The sequence below is a fragment of the Sinocyclocheilus rhinocerous genome, unplaced genomic scaffold, assembly GCF_001515625.1.
Source record: "Sinocyclocheilus rhinocerous isolate Xijiao unplaced genomic scaffold, SAMN03320098_v1.1 scaffold166, whole genome shotgun sequence".
Lineage (NCBI taxonomy): Eukaryota > Metazoa > Chordata > Actinopteri > Cypriniformes > Cyprinidae > Sinocyclocheilus > Sinocyclocheilus rhinocerous.
The window spans coordinates 1,167,662-1,189,830 of NW_015633186.1; the positions used below are offsets into that span (position 1 = coordinate 1,167,662).

The following is a 22,169-nucleotide window of genomic DNA, read 5'->3' on the forward strand; positions in this document are numbered from 1 at the left end:
GTACCAGAGACAGCCCTCGACATCCTGCAGAAATTAGAGGTGATATACCATATATAAATACAATAAACTTTCAATAAATGTCAAAGCCTTAATTTAATGCTGTTTTGTTTGTGATTGCTCAGACGCTGGACTCAGCACTGAGTAAGCAGGAGACACCCAAGGAAAGAGATGTAGATTTGCAAAATGTCAACCCAGTGGAAAAGACTTCTACCAGGGTCAAGGCCCACAGCATGTCCCCTCCCCATCCTGCCAGAGCACCAGCTGAGAGGACCTCACAAAGACCCCGAAAGCCAGCTGCTGCAAAAAAGCCTGGTGGTGAGTCATGACAACCAAAGTGATGTTCATTTTTCAAAAAGAGTTTTGCTTTTGTTTCTGTCCATAAGTCGTGTCTAAATGTCTTTGCATTATATAGCAAAACATCTAACCAAGTTTATTTTAAAGAAATTTTTTTATTTTATTTATTTTAACACACAAACAGTTCTTAGAAAACTAGCAGCATTTGTTTGATATTGTATCTTGTTTTGATATTTTGTAATTTGTAAGTATAACTCAACTGTACTTTTTGGGCCACTGTATATGAAAATCATATTCATCAAATCAGTATTGAATTATTTATCTTGTGTAGAAGTGGTTTGCAGCATGAGCTGGTTGCTCCTTTTGTAGGTATTTGATTTCAGGGTATTGCAAAAGAAAATCTGAGATTTTGTTAATGAATGCAGGCAGCAGACTGGCAGCAAAATCCCACAGGACCTCACAAGCACTGGTGAAGGAGCGCAATGAAGTTCTGAGGGAAGGGCTAGAGAGCCTCTTACATCATCAAAAACTGAGAGCGGCAGAAGCACAGAAACCCAACAAAACTTCCAATGCCATCAACCCGGACCATGTTAAGGTTTTTATTATTATTATTATTATTAATAATAATTTATTTATACTTAGTTTAGTTATAGCTCTCCATTTTATTGACAAAACACTAACTTTCAAAAATTTAGAGTTAATAAGATTTTGAAAGAAATTTATTTTATTCAGCAAGGATGCATTAAATTGATCAAAGGTGTCAGTAAAAATATTTATTTTTAATAAATGCTTTTATATTAACTTCAAACAGTCATGATTTTTTTTTATTAAGGTTTCCACAAAATCATTAAGCTGCACAACTGTTTTCAACATTGATAATAAGAAATGTGCACCAAATTAGCATTAGAATGTTTTTCTGAATGATCTTGTGACACTGAGACTGGAGTAATGACTGCTGAAAATTCAGATTTGCCATCACAGGAATAAATGGCATTTTAATATGTATTAAGATAGAATACATTTAAATTCGTAATAATATTAATCTTGCTGAACCCAAACATTTGAATGTTTGTAGTTTTCAAACAGTTTTCAAAAAAAAAAAAAAGATAAAAGTTTAATATGTATTAAGATAGAATACATTTAAATTCGTAATAATATTAATCTTGCTGAACCCAAACATTTGAATGTTAGTGTATGTTTGTAGTTTTCAAACAGTTTTCAAAAAAAAAAAAAGATAAAAGACACACTGTCTCTCATTCAGCAGGCCAGTCATGTTCGTGATGCCAGCTTCCAGCAGCCCACTGTCTCTTCCCGACTGAGGGAAAACCAGGTACCTCAGAAAGAGCCCACTGTGCCTTGGATACCAACATCCCCTCACTCTCCTCCTTGCCCACGGTCAGTACATCCAGCCCCTTCATCCATATTTGTCTTGCACACAGAACTTTACATGCTTGCGGCTTTGTGTTCTTCTAATATATATGAATATATACACCTGTGTAGTGCTGTGTCTAGCCGGCCAGAGCCCAGATGTCTGTTCTCACCTAAAAAGAGCCCTGAAAAGCAGAAGCCACAGACCAGACCGAGTTGCAGCACACAGCTCAGCCCTTCATCACATGACAGGAATCAAGCCCAAAATGAAGCCCTCAGGTATGTAATGAACCCTCTCTTTTTATTATCACTGGGCTCTCTTTCTAACTAAATGATCATCACTATGATCACTATAAAATGCTCATGTTCGCTGTTGAAGATGATCTTTTTGAACTGTTGAGTATGAGACAGCAGTAGAAGCTCATTGGTGTGTATGTTTATGTGCTATAGGCAAGCCTGGCTGGACCGGGTGACTGCAGACAGACTAAGAGAACTGAATCATCTGAGTAAAGAGGAGGCTGACCGCATTAACAAACTCCGGTATGACGGCAGCTCCCTCATTATTATAGTTAACCAGTGGTTCAATGAACTGTATGCAAGAAATTAGTTTTGCTGCTTGTTTAATTGAGTTAATTAAAATGAGCTAATGCAGTGCATTTCTTGAACGTTTTATCACGAAATTTCATTGGTTGCCATCAATTTAAATGAGCAAAATGGAAGTTGAAATAATCCATTTGCGCTGAATAATGATGTATGGAAATCAAGATCTAGACAAACTGGCTGGAAATTAATTTGAGTTTTTTTTTTCTCATATCATCTGTCTATGGATTTAATTTAATAAATATACCACTACATTTTAAAAATGTTTTATTTTTATTTTTCATATTATATGGCAGGAAAAACAGCCAAAAAATATTGGGCAAAAAAAAAAAACTAAAAAAATAAATACTTTTTAATGTAATAATTATACATGAATGATCTTGTGACACTGAGACTGGAGTAATGACTGCTGAAAATTCAGATTTGCCATCACAGGAATAAATGGCATTTTAATATGTATTAAGATAGAATACATTTAAATTCGTAATAATATTAATCTTGCTGAACCCAAACATTTGAATGTTAGTGTATGTTTGTAGTTTTCAAACAGTTTTCAAAAAAAAAAAAAGATAAAAGACACACTGTCTCTCATTCAGCAGGCCAGTCATGTTCGTGATGCCAGCTTCCAGCAGCCCACTGTCTCTTCCCGACTGAGGGAAAACCAGGTACCTCAGAAAGAGCCCACTGTGCCTTGGATACCAACATCCCCTCACTCTCCTCCTTGCCCACGGTCAGTACATCCAGCCCCTTCATCCATATTTGTCTTGCACACAGAACTTTACATGCTTGCGGCTTTGTGTTCTTCTAATATATATGAATATATACACCTGTGTAGTGCTGTGTCTAGCCGGCCAGAGCCCAGATGTCTGTTCTCACCTAAAAAGAGCCCTGAAAAGCAGAAGCCACAGACCAGACCGAGTTGCAGCACACAGCTCAGCCCTTCATCACATGACAGGAATCAAGCCCAAAATGAAGCCCTCAGGTATGTAATGAACCCTCTCTTTTTATTATCACTGGGCTCTCTTTCTAACTAAATGATCATCACTATGATCACTATAAAATGCTCATGTTCGCTGTTGAAGATGATCTTTTTGAACTGTTGAGTATGAGACAGCAGTAGAAGCTCATTGGTGTGTATGTTTATGTGCTATAGGCAAGCCTGGCTGGACCGGGTGACTGCAGACAGACTAAGAGAACTGAATCATCTGAGTAAAGAGGAGGCTGACCGCATTAACAAACTCCGGTATGACGGCAGCTCCCTCATTATTATAGTTAACCAGTGGTTCAATGAACTGTGTATGCAAGAAATTAGTTTTGCTGCTTGTTTAATTGAGTTAATTAAAATGAGCTAATGCAGTGCATTTCTTGAACGTTTTATCACGAAATTTCATTGGTTGCCATCAATTTAAATGAGCAAAATGGAAGTTGAAATAATCCATTTGCGCTGAATAATGATGTATGGAAATCAAGATCTAGACAAACTGGCTGGAAATTAATTTGATTGAGTTTTTTCTCATATCTGTCTATGGATTTAATTTAATAAATATACCACTACATTTTAAAAATGTTTTTTTTTTATTTTTCGTATTGTATGGCAGAAAAACAGCCAAAAAATATTGGGCAAAAAAAACCCAACTAAATAAATAAATACTTTTTAATGTAATACTTATACATTTAATATTGTAATAACATTATATATGCATAAAGCATCAATAATCATTCAATCAGTCATTCCTTTGCATGTAGTTGGCATAACTAATTTAAAGTTAGTAAAACAATAATTCTGTCTGTTCAAACTTTTTTTTACATTTTGGAATGTTTTCCTCAGGTTAATGAGGGGAAAAAAGGTTAATTAACATTTTTATTATTTGTGTGTTTGTTTGCATTGATGTGTATTAATATGTGGCCATGGTAGGACCACAGTGGGCTCTCCGACACAATGGGCAGAAAAAGCTGAGCAGGCTGCTAGAGAAAGAATTCAACCTTTGATGGATCAAGCAAAGGTAAAGACATTCATCTGATGTTGTTTTCCCCAAATAATGTCTGACATGTTAGTGTATCAGCAAGAGCTATAAATCCTTGTATGACTGAGTGTACAATTTGGACCATTTTTCCCTCATATTTTAATGTTTTTCCTTTCGAGCATACTGTGAACAGCTGTTGTGTGTGGATGTAAATAGAGAATTTCTGTCTCTACTGTTTCTGTCTCATATTTGTATGGCAGGTGGTTGGAACAGGAAGTGACACACTCAGAGAGCGGCTAAAGGTTGCAGATAAGGTGAGAACTCACACTTTTCTTCACTCTCATATTCCTGCATCTTCGGCACCAAGAACTTTTGTAAATTGAATATTTAATGAAGGTTCAATTTACAAACGTTCACACAATTTTAATTTGAAGTATTCTGTTATTCTGTGCTGTGTTGTGCTGCAAATGTCGACAGCCTGGGGCCAGTCCGGACGTACTGAGCGAAGCTCTTCTGGAGGACGCAGCTCGAGCTCTGTGGGTGACTGAGAGGCAGCAGGTGGCCGAGGCTGATGCTGAGAAGCAGCTGCAGGGCCCCACTTTAGAGAGCATGTTGCTGAGGATGGAGGAGATGGAGGTCAGTGTGTGGGAGCTAAAGGCATAGATTATAAGATTTGTAAGTTTGGAGTGATGCCACAATTTTTATAATTTAATGGTATGAACTTGTAATATTTTCTTTATTTATATATTTATTTATTTATTTATTTAGTAATAATAATAATAATTATAAAAAGTTATTAAAAGTAAAAGATAGTATAACAATTATAATATAAAATTCTCATATTAAAAGAAGTGATCAAATAAAAACAAAATTATTATTAAAAAGTTAAGTTATAAGTAAAATTAATAATAATAATAATAAAAAATAGAAATAAAAAATATTTATTTTATTAATTTTTTTCCTGAAATAAAAAGGTTTTCTTTGAAACATTTTCATTGGTTCAAATAAATAAATAAATATAAAAGTAAAATAAATATTAATTTAATTAAAAATAAATGTAAATTTAATTAAAAATAAATGTCAATTTTAATTGAATTAAAAATAAAATAATAAAATAAAATAAAATTAACTATGAAATCACATGACTCACAAAGCTGTATTTTGTTACCCAGAGAGACCAGGAAGAAGTGCGTCGGCGCTTTGCTATGATCTCATACTCTGACCCTCTTATCTGGGAAAAAGGCACAGGTGAGTCACAGGACCCAGATGGGCCATTTACATTCCCCAGTTGATAGTAGACAGAAAGACAGAAAAGTAGTTATCAGTTGTCCTTTCGGGAGCATCAGAAGGTCAGTCTCAGGGTCTCCCCACTTTGTTTCAGGAGCTTTGTTCCTCTGCATTTTGTTTGGCTGACATGATAGTGGCTTCCACCAGATGGCAGCAGTGTAAAACGTCCTGTGTCTTGCAGATGCTCAAAGGAATATTACTAGCTCTAGGCCAGCCTCTCCTCAGCCAATCCGACTGACGAAACCAGTCCTGAATGCACCCAGTACGGCCAACATCCTCCTGCAAAAGCCAGTGGAGACTGGGTGAGTGACTATCAGCTGATTTTAGAGTGCATTGACTCCTTGTATGCCAGGCACATTTGGATCAGTCACAATTTAATCAGTCTTCACTTGAATTGTAGGGGAACTGCACATTGACCAGGGTGTTTTTTGCACTGCAATATCTGTCTGTTTAGGGAATATTCAATAACAGTTAAATGAAAATTGAATTCCAAAATATCTGCTGGTAAAAGCCAGTCTCTCTCCCTCCGCCTCCTCCTTCTGTAGTTCTGCCAAGAGAGAGCGGGAGCCTCGCTTCTTTCTGCCCAAAGCTTTGGCAGCAGCTGTGGCTCAGTAAATTAATGAGGAAAATAAAAGCATAAAAAGGGACAGTCTTGAGGGTGTGAGAGTTGTCTAAAGCAAGAGGGGCATGATGGGAAATTTAGTGGAACAGGTTCAATAGATACATTAGAAGATTAAAATCCTTTCTCCTTTTCGGCTTCAGCTTGCAGCGAGGCCCTTCAGCTTTGTGAACGCGGTGTAAACATTCAGCCTCCACTTTCTTTTTCCTCTCTCGACGTAGGAGCACAATGTCTACACAAACTTCAAAGCACCATCTCATGTCTAATCTCAGGGAATTACAGTATGTACAAGCCTTTCAAGTGTGCAATCTGTCTGACTAAAATGATCAACATACCTTTCAATAATTTATATTTGCATTTATTCATGTAGCAAATGCTTTCATCAAAGCGACAACATAAGCAAATCATTCTAAATGCTGCAATACAAAGTTTCAAAGGTACATACTAATGTAATGATGTAAGTGTGACAGTAACAAGTAAATTGCTAATGGATGTGGAAGCGTATGTGTAATAGCATTATAGCATATACTATGTTACTTGTACCGCTTTTCCGGAGTTCATGTCGCAGAGTTAAAAAAACAAAAACAAAACAGCAACATATATATATATATATATATATATATATATACACTGTGTGTGTGTGTATATATAGTATCTCACAGAAGTGAGTACATCCCTCACATTTTTGTAAATATTTTATTATATCTTTTCATGTGACAACACTGAAGAAATGACACTTTGCTACAATGTAAAGTAGTGAGTGTACAGCTTGTATAACAGTGTAAATTTGCTGTCCCCTCAACACACGTGCATGTATATATTTAAGAAAAATAAGTTGTTTATAATTTAAATGTGTATATATAATATAAATTATATGAATATATACTGTATGTGTGTGTATTTATATATACATAATAAATATACACAGTACACACACATATATTATGTAGTCAGTCTTTTTTTTATTTTTTTTTATTAAACAATGGTTTACTGAACAAATTGCTTTTTCTTTAAATAAATTCAGTTACTATTAAAATTTTCTTAGGGATAAAAATCTACCTCAGCTTCTGCTCTTAACTATAGGGAGCCCTTTACATTACTATAAGGTTACAATTAACAACAGAGCCTAAACATAAATTAAATTACAATATTTTTAACTATAATTTTCAACATTCAAATTAAAAAGTTGTATGCAAACATCTAAATTGCATATAATGCAGTTTTTAAATTAACATTTAAATTATACAATTCGTATTTGTTGTTGAAACACAATCATTTACACAATGGCTGTCATAACTTGTTTCATAAATGATTTATTTAAACACATTAAATAATTAAGACCACTAACAGGTAAAGTAAAATGTAACGAAGTATATAATATAATATTTCTCAAAATGCTCTTCTATAATAGCAAACTAACAAGCTGTGGACACTGATGACTTGCTGCTATTGGAACTGAGGCTTCTATACAGTGATCGGTCTCGCCACATCAGTGCCAAACGGCTTGTAAATAATTAAGATTAAAAATCGATTAAAAAATCGATTAAAAAATTAACTAATTGCACATTTTTTTCTGAAATTAATCGCAAAAAGAAAATTCTCCCTTTTGATGTGGTTGTAAAGACGTTATGCGTCTAAATAAATGCAATTCTTGTCAAGAAAAAAAACGAGACGGAAGCAGCAGTTGTGAGTAGCTTCACCCCTGAAAAAATAATCGCATGCGTTAACATGCTAATTGTGACATTACTAATATGTATGTATATGTGTGACTGTGTGTGTATATGTTGTTGTTTTTCTTTTTAACAACTGTTGTGAACAACCCTGCAATATATTTTATATGTAAGTTAGGTAGGTAACTGCTAATTTATTGTCTGCCTATTGTTGCTGCCTCCCTGTTATCATACAGTGCTGCAGTGTTGGGCATTTGTTCACTGGTCTCAGGTCAGTGAGCCACATGCTTCTCTGACTTTCCTTGTCACAAAAGAAAATGGCACCAACTTCAATCTGGAACCGTTACAGACAGATAGAGGGACTGCAATCCTTTTATAGTAATATTTGTGTTACCATACCTTTGCATGTAAACCTATTCAATTAACATCCCAGACAGTAAGCACAAGGACTGGTTAGCCCCACTTGAAGATTTGTTTACTCTCCCTATATTCCAGTGCATTCACCATGGGTGTTTGGGTTAGCATGGATGTCACGGGCTGCTGAGAATCGAGGCTGCATGGGCCATGGTTTCTCTCCGCTGCCCCTGATCTGAACTATTGTTTGGATTTATTTATCCTCAGCCAGTAACTTAATGCTGACAGAAAACATCGGCTCTAAAATGTCATTGCACCAGGAGACTATTCTTCAGTCTCTCTTACGGTGTCTGTGTTGAGACATGAGCAATGACTGTGACCACGATTAAGATCCCTCTGGAGAAATCCAGTGAGCTGCAGTGACTGATAGGGATGCAGGGATCAAAGCTCTGTCAGTTACACTGGCAGTTTTCCAGGAGAAAATCACAATAGAAGATTATTTTTGGGGTTGGTTAGATTTTTAAAAAATGCTTTTGAAAGAAGCCTCTTGTACCAAGGCTTCATGAATTTCATCAAAAATACAGTAAAACAGTAATTTTGTGAAATGCAAATTACAATTTAAAACAACTGTTTTCTATTTTAATATATTTTAAAATGTAATTTATTCCTTTGATGGCAAAGCTGAATTTTCAGCAGCCATTACTCTAGTCTTCACTGTCACATGATCATCCAGAAATCATTCAAAAATAGTGATTTGGTGCTCTAGAAGCATTTCTTATTATCAATGTTGTAAATGGTTGATCTGCTTAATATTTGTGTGAAAACCGTGATAAATTTTTTCAGGATTCTTTGATTAATACAAAGTTCAAAAGAACAGCATTTGTTTGAAATATTTGTTTACTCGTCACCAACAGTTCTGTATATACTATATACAGTATATAGTATAATGTTATTTTATAATGAAATATTAAGCACAATATTTTGTAATATACTTACATGTAATATTATATATAAAAGATTGCCTACAAGCTCTTGTTTTTTTATTTTTAGCATATTGGATTTTCATTTCACCAATGTCAATAGATAAAAAGCAATACAATTGGACAAATTACACTTAGAATATACATTTTGTACTGGTTTGTCTAACAGAAATGCCCCTTTTTTGTGTAAAATCTTCACCTGTTCTTTTTAATCACTACATCAGGTGCACCAATTAGTTAAAATGAAGTGCAAATTAGTATAACCACATTAAAGAGGAAGGATGACACTTATAATACTGTAATACAATACTGTAGCTAGTAAGTAGTCTTGTATCCAAAGCAACTTTATATTACACTCAGTGCCATTGCCTTATTTTGAAGGACAAGATCTTGACATCACTTCAGGATTCATGTCTGCTGATGAAGCTGCCAGCTGGCCAACTAATGCGATATTTCATTTCTCTGACTCAGGAAATGGCTGTCACTGAAAGCTTTTTCAAGTTATTTTTGACTAATCCTTCCAAAAGAAGTGTTCTGCGTTCATCCTGCTTGCAGATTATAGTGACGACTCGGCAACTGCTGTTCGTTTAAAAGCTACATAGATGGACACTGCGCTCTTGATCAGAAAGTTACAGTCAATCTACTCATCAGCTCTCTCTTAATGCCATTCATTCTTCCAGCCTCAGTTGTTAATTCTATCCTTATGTTACAGTTTTATATATTAGAATCAGCCTAATGGTTCAATCAAACTCTCATGGAACATTTTACATCCTTTTCTGCAGCTTATTTACATCAGAATGGACAATTATTGGGCGGATGAGGCCAGGAAAGATAAAACTCGTGGAAAATGAATTATGCTAAGCATTATGGTAATTATTCGGCTTTTAGTACAACCACTAAAGGCCAAGGCCGAACTAAGGATTTATGATGATAAACCAGTAAAACTTTATTTATGTATGAAATGTGCCACCAGAGGGGGCAAGGTCTGGGGTCTTTGTGTCGGTGTAGCGCGTGCTCATGGGAGGTAATTTGAGGAGCAGATATTGGGCCCTGATGTTGATTAGCACTCAGAGTTTATTATTTGTTGTCTAATCTGTGATTACCTGTGTAGACGACACACTGTTTGACATGGAAACACTGCAGAGTTTGTAAATGCCACACACAAACCGATTGGGGATTTATACAGTTCACTTGCCGTTGTTAGACTGGTTGCAAAGCAGCATTGTGTATCCTTACTGTAGCACAATAGAGCTGTCAGTGTGGCTTTGCTTTTTAGCTTTTGTTGTCGTTTTTTTTTTTTTTATATTGCGTGAACCATTTTGGCTTGAGAAAAGGGATGTAAGGGGGCCGGGGGGAGAAGCTAAAAAGCTCTGCTGAGGCATAATCAGTCATTGTGCTCAGATTTGTAATGAAACTCAATACATGTGTTTGCTTCTCGCTTTTTCTCCCTCTGTGATTTTTTTTATTTTTCTATCAGTGGGTTGTAGAGTCAAGTGTCATTTGATGCTGCCGTAAAAGCATCGAACAGACCAATCTGACCTCCATTTTAGTATGCTCCTTTAACATCAATATTTCATACAATACTCAGACATAGAGGAAGGATTTTGATGTAAAAGAAAATTGTGCACCAATTCTGTTTTCTTTGTTTAAGTTGATATTTCAGTTTGACATAAAATGGCATTCAGAGTTGCACTGGATTTGATTTTATCCATCTTATCCATCCTGAATGGGTGAAAGTGGGCAGTACAAACAAGTGTTACAGGTGGTTGTAGAGGCATGGTTGAAAAATGAGAATGCCGGGTGCCTGGGAAATTGTTTTATAGACGGCAAAAAACTAAAAAAAAGTAGTATTTTTATTCAAGCAAGGATGCATTAAACTGAACAAAATGTATAATATTACAAAATATTTCTATTTCAAATAAAGGCCTTTTATTTTATTTTAACTCTATTCATCAAATTAATTCATAATATAAATCCTGAATTTTTTTTTATGCATTTTATGAAGAAATGAAAGGCATTACACATATAAACTTATGAATAGATGTTCATTTCGATGATTTGTTAGTTTTATTAGCTGTCACTTTCGTGCATCACATGCATAGGGCCACAATGTTTATACAGTAGCCCATCTCATCCTGCTAGCACAAAGCGTATTGTTCGTTACCATGGCAACCGCTTGGTCTTCGATCAGCATCCCGCTTCTTGCAGGACAAACGCTTAATGTGAAAAATGCTTAACGTGGATTGAAGTACAAAGACAGATTGAACCAAATTCAGTACACAACTTAATGATCATGCATGCTGTATACAGGCATTCAGTTGGACCCAAAATATGTATGCAACGCTTGCATTTTCTATAATGGTTTTCTATAGGAAAACGCTGGGCTTTTATGCTTGCCCGTATGCATGATCAATTATATTGTATCCTAAATTTGTCATTGTACTTTAAGCCACATTAAGCATTTTTTTCACGTTCACATGTCCTGCAAGAAACTGTGTGGGACGGTGTAGTGCCGAAATTTGCACCCTGCCAGATTATGCACCCCCTAGTATTGGTAGGTTTAGGAGTAGGTGTGGGGTAGGGGTTAGGATTAGGGGTGGGGTTGGGATTAGGCAATCAGGTAGCGACTTCAACGAGGGGGTGCATAATCTGGCAGGGGTGCAGAATTAGGCACAGAAATGGCAGGGACGCTGAAGACCAAGCAGTTGCCGTGGTAACGAACAACTACGCTTTGTGCTAGCAAGATGAGATTGGGCTACGCTACTGTATAAACATTGTGGCCCTTTGCATGTGATGCATGAAAGTGACAGCTAATAAATCTAACAAATCATCGCAATTAACATCTATTCATTAGTGATAATGGCTTTCATTTCTTCATAAAATGTGCATGATTTTTGTTGGATTATATTCCTCTATATCTGTTTGAAGCCTGAACTATCATTGTCTGGCAGAGTAACTTGTTGGTAGGTGCTACAAATGAACGAAAGACTACATACAGATAATTTATCTGAAATCGTTATGTAATGACAGATTATACACTTTAGATTACAGTTTGCAGTGTTCCTGCATGGCTTTGACTATGTCGCTAGTGTGCCATCACGATGCGTTGCGCATGCATGGATTAAGTCATTATTTTGAGAAAATAAGTCATTATTTTGAGAAAATAAGTCATTATTTTGAGAAAATAAGTCATTATTTTGAGAAAATAAGTCATTATTTCGAGAAAGTTTCTCATTATTACGAGATGTTCAGTCATTATGAGATAATTTCTCATTATTTCGAGAAAGTTTCTCGTTATTACGAGATGTAAAGTCATTATTACGAGAAAGTTTCTCATTATTTCGAGAAAGTTTCTCATTATTTCGAGAAAGTTTCTCGTTATGTATGAGATTTTTTTTCCCCCTGAATATAATATATTAACTCATAATTACGAGAAAGTTTCTCATTATTATGACATAGTAAGTCGTTATTATGAGAAAGTTTCTCAATATAATGAGAAACTAAACCATAATTATGAGAAAGTATCTCATTATTATGACTTACAGAATTATATTTTTTTCCTCAAAGTGGCGGGAACGGGCTTCCATAGATAAGAGACTTTTTTCAAAATCATAAAAATTTTACCGACCCCTTTGAACTGTAGGGTAAGTCATTATAATAATGAAATATATTAAATAATTAATTAAAGTGTTTTTATAAGATATCAAGTCAGTATTGCATAAGATAAGGCTTGTTTTCATAAAATATCTCTCTTTATTTTTAACATTTGTTTCTTGCACCATTGTCGAAGTTTCTTCTTGTTTTAAAGGGGTGGTTGACTGTTTTTTTTGTTAGGCTTTTTTGTGTTTTTGAGGTGCAGTCTAACGTGTTAATGCTTCGTTTAAAAAAAAAAAAAAAACACATTATTTTTTTACATAATTTACCTTTGTTCTACACCGCTCTGTCCCTTCTCCTATAAACTTGCTGATGATTTCCTGCTTTTATGAAGCCCCTCTCTCAGAAATACGCAATGGGCTCCGATTGGTTAGCTGGTTAACATGTGTTAATGCTTCGTTTAAAAAAAAAAAAAAACACATTATTTTTTTACATAATTTACCTTTGTTCTACACCGCTCTGTCCCTTCTCCTATAAACTTGCTGATGATTTCCTGCTTTTATGAAGCCCCTCTCTCAGAAATACGCAATGGGCTCCGATTGGTTAGCTGGTTCAGTGTGTTGTGATTGGCTAAACCGCCGCTAGTGCGCGTCTAAACATCACGCCCCTCACCTCAGCGGCATGTGCTCCGGTTGTATTGTAAATAGTGCTGTCAAATGATTAATCGAGATTAATAGCATCCAAAATAAAAGTTTTTGTTTACATAATGTATGTGTACTGTGTATATATGTATACGTATATATATATAGTGCTATTGAATCTTACACACTGTGCAAGACAATATCACTGAATGAGGTTTTCTAATGCGTAACTCTCAGGAACAGAATCGTAGAGGAGAGATAACTGATAAGTGGCGATATCTTATAATGTGCTCTGTCCGCACATGGAGGTTATTGGTGTTGGGGGACTCCATTTGAGTGACCAGCACATCTGAGAGAGTGTGTGACCCACCACTGCTCATTCAGAGCTCAAAGAGATCAATGCGGAGCCCATGGTGAGGCTGCGGCTTTTGGTTTGATCCTCATTCTCTGTTCTTGAACCCTTTATTTCAAACCGCCATCTCTTTCTTTCTCTCCATCTCTTTCTTCATCTAACCTTCATCCAGCTAATCTCCCTCTCTCTGTCTGACTCCACGACTGTAACCTTGCTGCTGGCGATGGCCTTCTCACTGGATTAAAGGTGCAAAAGCAGCCCTTTAGCGTTATTGGTTTTGATCTCTGGTTTCAGAATATTATTGATAGAGCATTGGTTGCCCAAAATCTCATTCTCTGACTTTTACACGTCTCATTTCTGTTTGCACAACCTTATTACAACTGGCTTTCTCCATTATATCACTCCTGATCTGTCCAGGTCAAACGGCGTCCGTCTATCCTGTGGTCTGCTGCTTTTCTGGCCCATTCTGTGTTCCTTGCAAGAATTTCAATAAACCAGTCTGATGAATTTTTTTTATTGAAAGAACTGGTGGGACATTTGCTTGTGAATTGAACTACACTTCAAAAGCACAGAATGACAATGACACACAATCAATGTTATGAATGAAAAATGTTCACTGTAAAGCATTTATTTATGTATGAGGTATTTACTTAAGATTTATTACCAAAAAAGTTGCATACTGTCCGAGTAGTCACTACATTTGAATTTGAACTTGTATGTTGTATGTACCTATAGGTTCTGTATAGTATGAATATGAGTAGTATGAATGGAATGCGGACATGTTGATATGGTCTTGTGACCTACAGCATCAGTTTTGTCACTTCACTACTATTCACAAATCCTCTCCTGTGGCCTCATGGTATAGTAAAATGACCATTTAAAGGGTTAGTTCACCCAAAAATGAAAATTCTGTCATTAATGACTCACCCTCATGTCATTTCAAGCCCGTAAGACCTTCGTTCATCTTCAGAACACAAATTAAGATATTTTTGATGGAATCTGAGAGCTGTCTGACCCTGCATAGACAGCAATACAACTGAAATGTGCTGTTCTGTGTCAGCTGCGTCACGCTGGATCTGTTTCCTATGTTGGTGATTTGATCTGAACGAAAACAGCTTATCCATGTGATGCAGCTGACACAGAACAGCATACGCTGTTTACGTCCAGCTGATACTCTGTGTTCCGAAGATGAACGAAGGTCTTGCGGGTTTGAAACGACATGAGGGTGAGTAATTAATGACAGAATTTTCATTTTTGGGTGAACTATCCCTTTAATGCACACTTCAGAATCTCACCAGAAATAGAAAGTCATCAGATATTACTGTTTTTAGACATACTGTTTTTCACATACTATATAGTAGAGAAGTATTTGATTTCAGATTCACTGTATAATTGAAGGGTAGTGTAATTCTTTATCAATCAGCTATTAAATAATTAATATTCAAATAATTGCATATATCCTTCTGCAAGCTCAAAGTCTAATGTTCTACAAAAAACTGTGTTGTTAGTCAATATTGCATAATAGCATAAAAGGCTTGTTTTCATGGAATACACATCTTGAAACTCACTCAAGTATTCAGTAATTTAATTTAGTGATTTATTTTGTCAGACTGATTTAAAACCATTCTGATGTAATTTTCATTGAAAAAGAACTGGTTCATGGTTGTAGAATAGAAATAGAAAATATTAATTTCTGTAAATGCGTTTTTTTTTTTCATTCACATTCTGTGTGAAAAATTAAACCCTCCATGTAACCTGCTAATTGCCCTTTAGGCATGCTATTACACTCTGTAGAAGTGAGAAATTCACTTTGGTTGTTTTATAGGTGTTACCTTGTACCCTGTTGATATTAGATACCTTATTGTTGATGAACCTTCCCCAAAAAGAAGTTCTCATCATCTCCCTCTATATCTCCCGTGCCTCATGCTGTCTGCCAAACACTAGAGCGTGTGCACAAGTCAGCCCAGCATTGTGTCTGCTCGTATAAATCACATGTGGAGCGTTGACAGTGTTTTTTTCTGCTTGTGACTGCTGGAGCTGTTGTTGAAAGCAGGAAGGGGAGAAATTTGGTCATTATTTTTGGCTTGTTTTGACAGTGAAATGGGCAAACGCTTTCCAGGCTTCTATGTATGTGCGTGTTCATTTTTACATCTCGCAGAACTGCTTGTGCGCTAATTTCTTTCAGCACCTCTTATGACCTTTCTTGCTTATGACTACAGAGCTGAATTAACACGGGGGACGCCTTCTAATTTGAATCCCTTAATTGAGTGCTTACCTTGACCGTCCTTTAGCCTGTTCATGCCGTTTTTGTTCGCACTGTGCAACCACTCAAAGTTTGACATTATTCTCCTGGCTGTGGTCAATTCCTCACTTCTCCAGAGTGCCAAAGCATGCCCAAAACGCTTGAGGTAGCTGTTAGCCGGAGCGGTATTCTATTAGCTGCACAAAGAGGGCGCCTTGTGGGAACGGTAAAGGGGAAGTGATTGCACAATAGCAGCGCCGGCCCCTATAATGTTCCATTAGATAATAAATGGCCCTTGTGCGCTGTTGGCGGCCTTGCGCTTTAAGTGTCTAGACTAAGCTTGTGTCTAATGTTGTGTATTAAAGTCAACCCCGGCATGTCAGTGTGAGATGCTTCTTACTTCTGCTGCTATATATAAATGTGAAGAGTGTTTGTGCTTTTGAGGGCCTGATTAATACCCAACGTGGCCCAGATGAGGACACATGGAATTGATCTGAGGGTTTGAGATGTTTACACAAGTGTTTTGATTCCAGATTTAGCACCACTTAAAACTAATTGAAATATTAATTTAGAGTATTCATTTGTTGTGATTGTGTTTGGACCAGCATTTAATTCCCTGAGCAGTTGATATGGTGGTCTGAAGTGTGAATAAACTTTACTGATGTTTCTGCTTTAGCCATGAGATATAGATATTCTCTCTCTCTCTATTCTGTAGACTACTGTAACTAGACTAAATAGAACAAACTATGCCGTCTTTTCTGTAGGCATTAGCTATACTACCCAAAAACACATGAAAGACAAGAACAAGTACACCTGAAAATAATTTATGTTGCCTTAGAGGCACAAATTTTAAATTGTGACCTTTTATGAAACTTTTCAAAAAACATGAAAATTATCATTTTTTTTCTGTTTACAGGGCTGCTTCAGACGCATCGATTCTAGATGAGGAGTCTTTAACTCTAAATGACCCTAGTCATCCAGTCCCGGCTGGAGGGGGAAGCACACGAGGGGTTTACCTGACTGTACCGCCCAGCATGCAGAGGAGTATCCAGAAATACAGGGAGAACCATGATGCCTTTCTGCGCCTGGTTTCGCACGAGGCTCTGGGGAGCTTCAATCCTTGGGCAATAGCAGACAGGTTTGAATCTAATGATTGCTTTATTAATAAAACATCTCAATCACCATTAAAGTGTGGGTTGAATTATACCTGAAAGAGGCATGATTTGTTAACTCATTATTTGTTATTTTTGAGGGTCCTCCATTAGATTATCATAGAAAATCATTTTACCATATATTTATTCCTAAGAAGCCTTTGACATACTGTATATCATTGTTACAGAAGTTGAAATTATCAAATTAAACATTACCCTTTCTTTTTGTTTTCAGTTAGCAAGCTTAACAGCTTAGCCTAGATTAACCTGTTTAATTACATATCACACATCACAATATATTTCCGAAACTTGTATGGTCAAATTAAACATTTTTCTTTCTGTTTTATTTAGCCTTCAAATGAAACATGTCACTCTCTTTTTTCAGTTATTCAGTTAGCTTCTGTTAGCAAAGCCTAACAGCTTAGTTAACTAGCATAGCATAGTTCTTTCGATTAGCTTGAACAAAATATTAAGATAACACATTTTTGATCAGGGACACTTGTTCATTGGAAAAATTTGCCTCAATGTACATTTTTGCAAAAAAACTTCAAAAACTAATTATACATATAATTCACTACAGTTTCCAGCTGAAATGAACACTCGTGGGAGTAAAACACTAACAACTTTATTCCTTTTCACACAAATTATGATTACAGGGGCAGATTAAAGATTATTTAAAAAATTGTGTGGTTACAAGCACAATACTGTCATGACCTCATTACTAAATTAATACATTTTTAAATTTGCAACACACAACCAGCTCCATATGCATAGTTTTTCTGATGAAGTAAACTTGCTCAGTAGCGCACCTAGTATAGCATCGCTCTTTTGATAAAGAGCCTTAACCTTTTAGCACCACTCATCAGACATTTAATTTCCAAACTGTCACGATATGTACAACAATCAACATCATAAAACGATTAATGTTCATCTATTTTAGATCAAACTGAATGCACTTTTAGTGCCACTCACTGGACATTTTACTTTAAAGGTGTTGCGAAATATGCAAGAAACATTGTAATATAATTTTGCACAAATGAAACCACAGGCACAGACTGGATTGGGAAAAAATCTTGCATGACTTTTTGTTCATTTCACGACCAAAAATTGCAAATGAGTCATGACACTTACCCATTTAGATGTCATTATCTGCATCTTAAAGCAGCGACTTCAGTAAACAACTGAACTATGTATGTACTGAAGCTGCAGTGTGCATGTGGCCCATAGACATCTAACCTAAATTAGCTCTTACTCATTCATCACCGATATCTACAGTTTCCTGACATATTTTCATTGTTTTGTTTATGCTCAAGACACGTTCCTGGATGTATAAACACTAAAAACTCAGCTCTTCTATTTGCACCCAGAGCAACAGCAGATTAGTCATAAGCCCCAGTGCATTTCCCACAGTGACACAGCTAGTAGGAGTTGAGATTGTTTACAGCCTCGCGGCTATAATGATCCTCGCACACGATGCCATTTTAAATGTAAATATTAGCTATGTTTTTTGATGGGTGCTAATGTAGAGCGTGCTCCTGTGCAAATGAGCATCTTTGTTGTTCCGCTAGTGCTCCTGCACGCCCACCCCGCCATTAGCATACTTAACAGAATTTTTAAGTTGGTGCAATGCGGTGGATATTTATCAAGTCCTGCTATTCCACAGAGAACAGACTTTTAACAACGGTGGGAAGAGGAACACAAAAACCAGAATCTGATCCTAGAGCTGAGGTCTCATTTGTCAGACTTGATCCTCGCGCCATGGGCTGTGTGGGTGGTGAGAAGAATGGTTGCAGAAATAATTTACGGAAAGGAGAAAGTGAGGAATCAAAAGTGAAAATATTTTTCTGTGTGCTGAAGCTCGAAAAAAGTATGAGTTATTGCACGAATATAAAAAGAAATTGAGGATTTTTTTTTTTTTTGAGAGGTCAGTGTAGCACCGCAGAGACTCTGAATGGTTATTATTCCAGAGAAATAGAGAAGATGGGAAATGTCACGGCAATTAGTGCTGCTGCTGGGAATGGGTGCGGGCACTTGTCAGTCAGCGGTGCATTGTGGGTAATAAGAGCCTTGAAGGCAGTCAAGGCCTTGAGTGAGCACAGACTGACTGGGCTCTCTGGGTAGCTCTGCTCTTTACACAGAGCAAGTTTAATATTTGCCTAAAAGAAAGGATTTAGATGATTTCATCACTGTCCTAAAGAAATAGAAGTAATTTTTATTCTTTAATGCTGAGAGAACACAAAACGCTGTTATTATAGTATTATTAATGCACTATTAGAGAATTTTAAAAATATTTTTTTTAGTTTAAACTTGCGAAATCAAAATGATGGCGCCGTGGATGGAAACTTACAGATTAAGGGGCGGTAATATTATAATGAGATCCCTTTGCCACGTCACCAAGGGAGCGAAATCAGACGCGCTTGTTTTCTCAGACGCTTGCAGAAAAAGGCTTACCAAAACAAAGTGATTGGGTTAATCTTTTTCACGTTTCCTTGGTTGGTAGATGCACCGGGGACCTGATTATAGCACTTAAAACCTGGAAAAGTCAGATTTTCATGATATGTCACCTTTAAGTTTTAGTAATTTTATGTGCTTTTGTCTGTTTTTGTATATTTCTATATAGCTTCAAAGTTGCGATGAAACAGAAATAGAATTGACATTTTGATTAAACATTACGAGGTCAAAACATTAAAAAAACATTCTATATTCTCGGTTGAATTGTATTAAATTATAATAAAATCTGTAACATGCATTAGAATAGAAATAGAAAATGGGGTGATTTTTCATGCTGCCTTAAATAAGTTGAATTACTAAACCTGAAATAAAAATACATTTATTTCAGTTAGTTCCCAAGGCAATTTAATTTTAGATTTAATTAGTTTTTCATTTATATTTCATTTTATTTAAGCTTTATTTTATTTTTCAGCATTTTCAAATGCCAAAAAATGCTAAATGAGTTATAATAGTTTTAGTTAATGATATCACTTACACAAAAATATACCCAACATGTTTTTTATTCTCCTCTCCTGAATGAGGCATTTATAATAACTAAGGGATATTTCCATATTTTTAGGTGAACTGTCCCTTTAATGTATGAGTATGAGCAATAAGTGCTGTGTAACTGTAACTCTCTTTTCTCTTGTTTCCCGCAGTCTGGCTGATGAGCTAATGGCTGAGGCTCTGGCTGATGTGGCAGCAGAGTTCCAGGATGTTTGCGAAGAGTATGCGGAAGCTGTTTTCACTTCAGAGTTCCTCCAGCCAGTCCAGTCTCCCACCACATCAATGTCATAGAGACTCCATATAAACAACTTAAGCAATGACACTTTGATATATGTTTGGAACTGAACATTGTCATATTCAGGTTTATATTTTTGTATGTTTTTCCATGAATTACATTTAAATATTGGACTATACAATCACTGCTGGTTAGAGCTCGGTTTTTACCCAGACAGGCATTTCTGTTGTAATGCGAAACCTCAGTGGGCGGTCTGACTTTTAAATGCAAACAGATGCTTTTTAGCACACGGCTAACAAATGTCACATCAATGTGTCATAATCCATACAACCTTCTTGTGCATTAGTCAATGCATTAGTCGACTTTTGTGTTTGCTATTCAAGAACCTTTACATTATTAATGCATTACAAATGATAAGATTTACACTGTTTTCTATAAATATCTCACACTAGAAGATCACACACTCGCTTCCTCCTGAAAAAGCATTAAGGGTTGCATTAATGCTGTCCGCATCTGAATGCAAACTTGTTTCTTTGTGGACTGATTTCATATGCTCTAAATGTTTTTGTTTCTCTATGCTAATTGTCTTTAAGTTCACTGAGCATCCATATGTTGCCCAGTGTGACCGGACAGGTGAGGTATACTTAGAGTGTGTAGTTTATGTGTCAGAGCCTGAGGGGGAAAGTGGCCTCCAGATGGGTCCAGATGTTCTGCTGGTATGCTGGAAATGTGCTCGGACAGGATGAGCATTACAAGCATTCTTTCCATCGAAATGTACACGCATACAGCTCCTATATAACAAAGTAAGGCTATAATAATAAGAGAGCGTGCCGTTTAGACATATTTAGGAATAAAAAAATGAGGGTCTATGTCTTTTGAGGGCTTTTTACGGCTTTAAAAGTATCGGTTGTCCCCTTATTGCTTAATTCTAATGCAGTGAGCTGATTTTATGGTACGTTTCTTAACCCTTTCAAGTTGTAGTTTAAACCCCCAGATGTGAGTCACAGGTTTCTTCCCAGTGTTCAGCAACCTACTTATTTGTGAAAAGTGCCAAAAGCAAACTAATGCACAAGTAACTGCATTTGCCAGCAAATTCTAGGCTTTGTGCCATGAACTATTATGAATGCTGTGACGCTACAGGAATGTAGTCACCAATTTGGCATGAACTTGTTCTTGGTTGTGTTTTTATTGCTGGTGAAAGATACCTGTTGAATTTGTATTGTATTTATAATCATGATTTAATTTATAAAGAAAATAAATGTTTTAAAATGACTCTTTCAAGCATCTCCCTGGCCTGGCCGATGAAACTGCTTTTTTAAAAGAAAAAGTTAAATTAATTGAATTATCCATTTTTCCTGTGTGCAGCCGGTGTAATCAATGTTATCTATCTTTCTGCTTGTCTGACCTGCAGGCTGTTTTTCTGCTGCTGCTTTTACCAGAAACACAATGCAATGTTTGGAGTCGGAAGTGTTTTGTCATTGGGTTTCCTGACTGCTACAAATAGGCCAATTCCCTAAAGGAGTTGAGTAATGCAACATGGACAGTTCCTTGGAATTGAAGAACTCCAGACTTCACCTCTATCAATAGTCATTTAGAGCTACTCGAGAACAATTATTTGGGATGCCTGATGTGCAGCAATGCCTAGCTTGGGGTGAGAGCTGGATATAACTGGGTGCGCTTTGATTTTTGTAATACATGGTGTAACCCCCCTCTCCCGGGTCCTCACCGCCACACCTCGTTCTTATTCCGAGTGGGTCTCGAACCCGGGTCTCCGGCATGGGAGGCGGATGCGCTAACGAGGAGGCTAAAGACTGCAGCCAC

The 22,169-nt window shown here is 36.4% G+C and overlaps 1 protein-coding gene across 1 annotated transcript in view; it reads left to right on the forward strand.

Moving 5' to 3' along the window:
* Positions 1-21,516, forward strand: part of kiaa0753 (KIAA0753 ortholog) — a 26,286-nt gene extending 4,770 nt beyond the window's left edge. The window contains exons 7-17 of the mRNA XM_016556996.1: positions 720-889; positions 1,556-1,689; positions 1,795-1,941; positions 2,113-2,202; positions 4,178-4,265; positions 4,487-4,540; positions 4,704-4,862; positions 5,399-5,474; positions 5,695-5,815; positions 16,882-17,103; positions 20,266-21,516. Coding sequence (XP_016412482.1) covers positions 720-889; positions 1,556-1,689; positions 1,795-1,941; positions 2,113-2,202; positions 4,178-4,265; positions 4,487-4,540; positions 4,704-4,862; positions 5,399-5,474; positions 5,695-5,815; positions 16,882-17,103; positions 20,266-20,404 — 1,400 coding nt within the window. The 3' untranslated portion in view covers positions 20,405-21,516. The remainder of the gene's footprint in view (positions 1-719; positions 890-1,555; positions 1,690-1,794; positions 1,942-2,112; positions 2,203-4,177; positions 4,266-4,486; positions 4,541-4,703; positions 4,863-5,398; positions 5,475-5,694; positions 5,816-16,881; positions 17,104-20,265) is intronic.
* Positions 21,517-22,169: the final 653 nt, after the last annotated feature.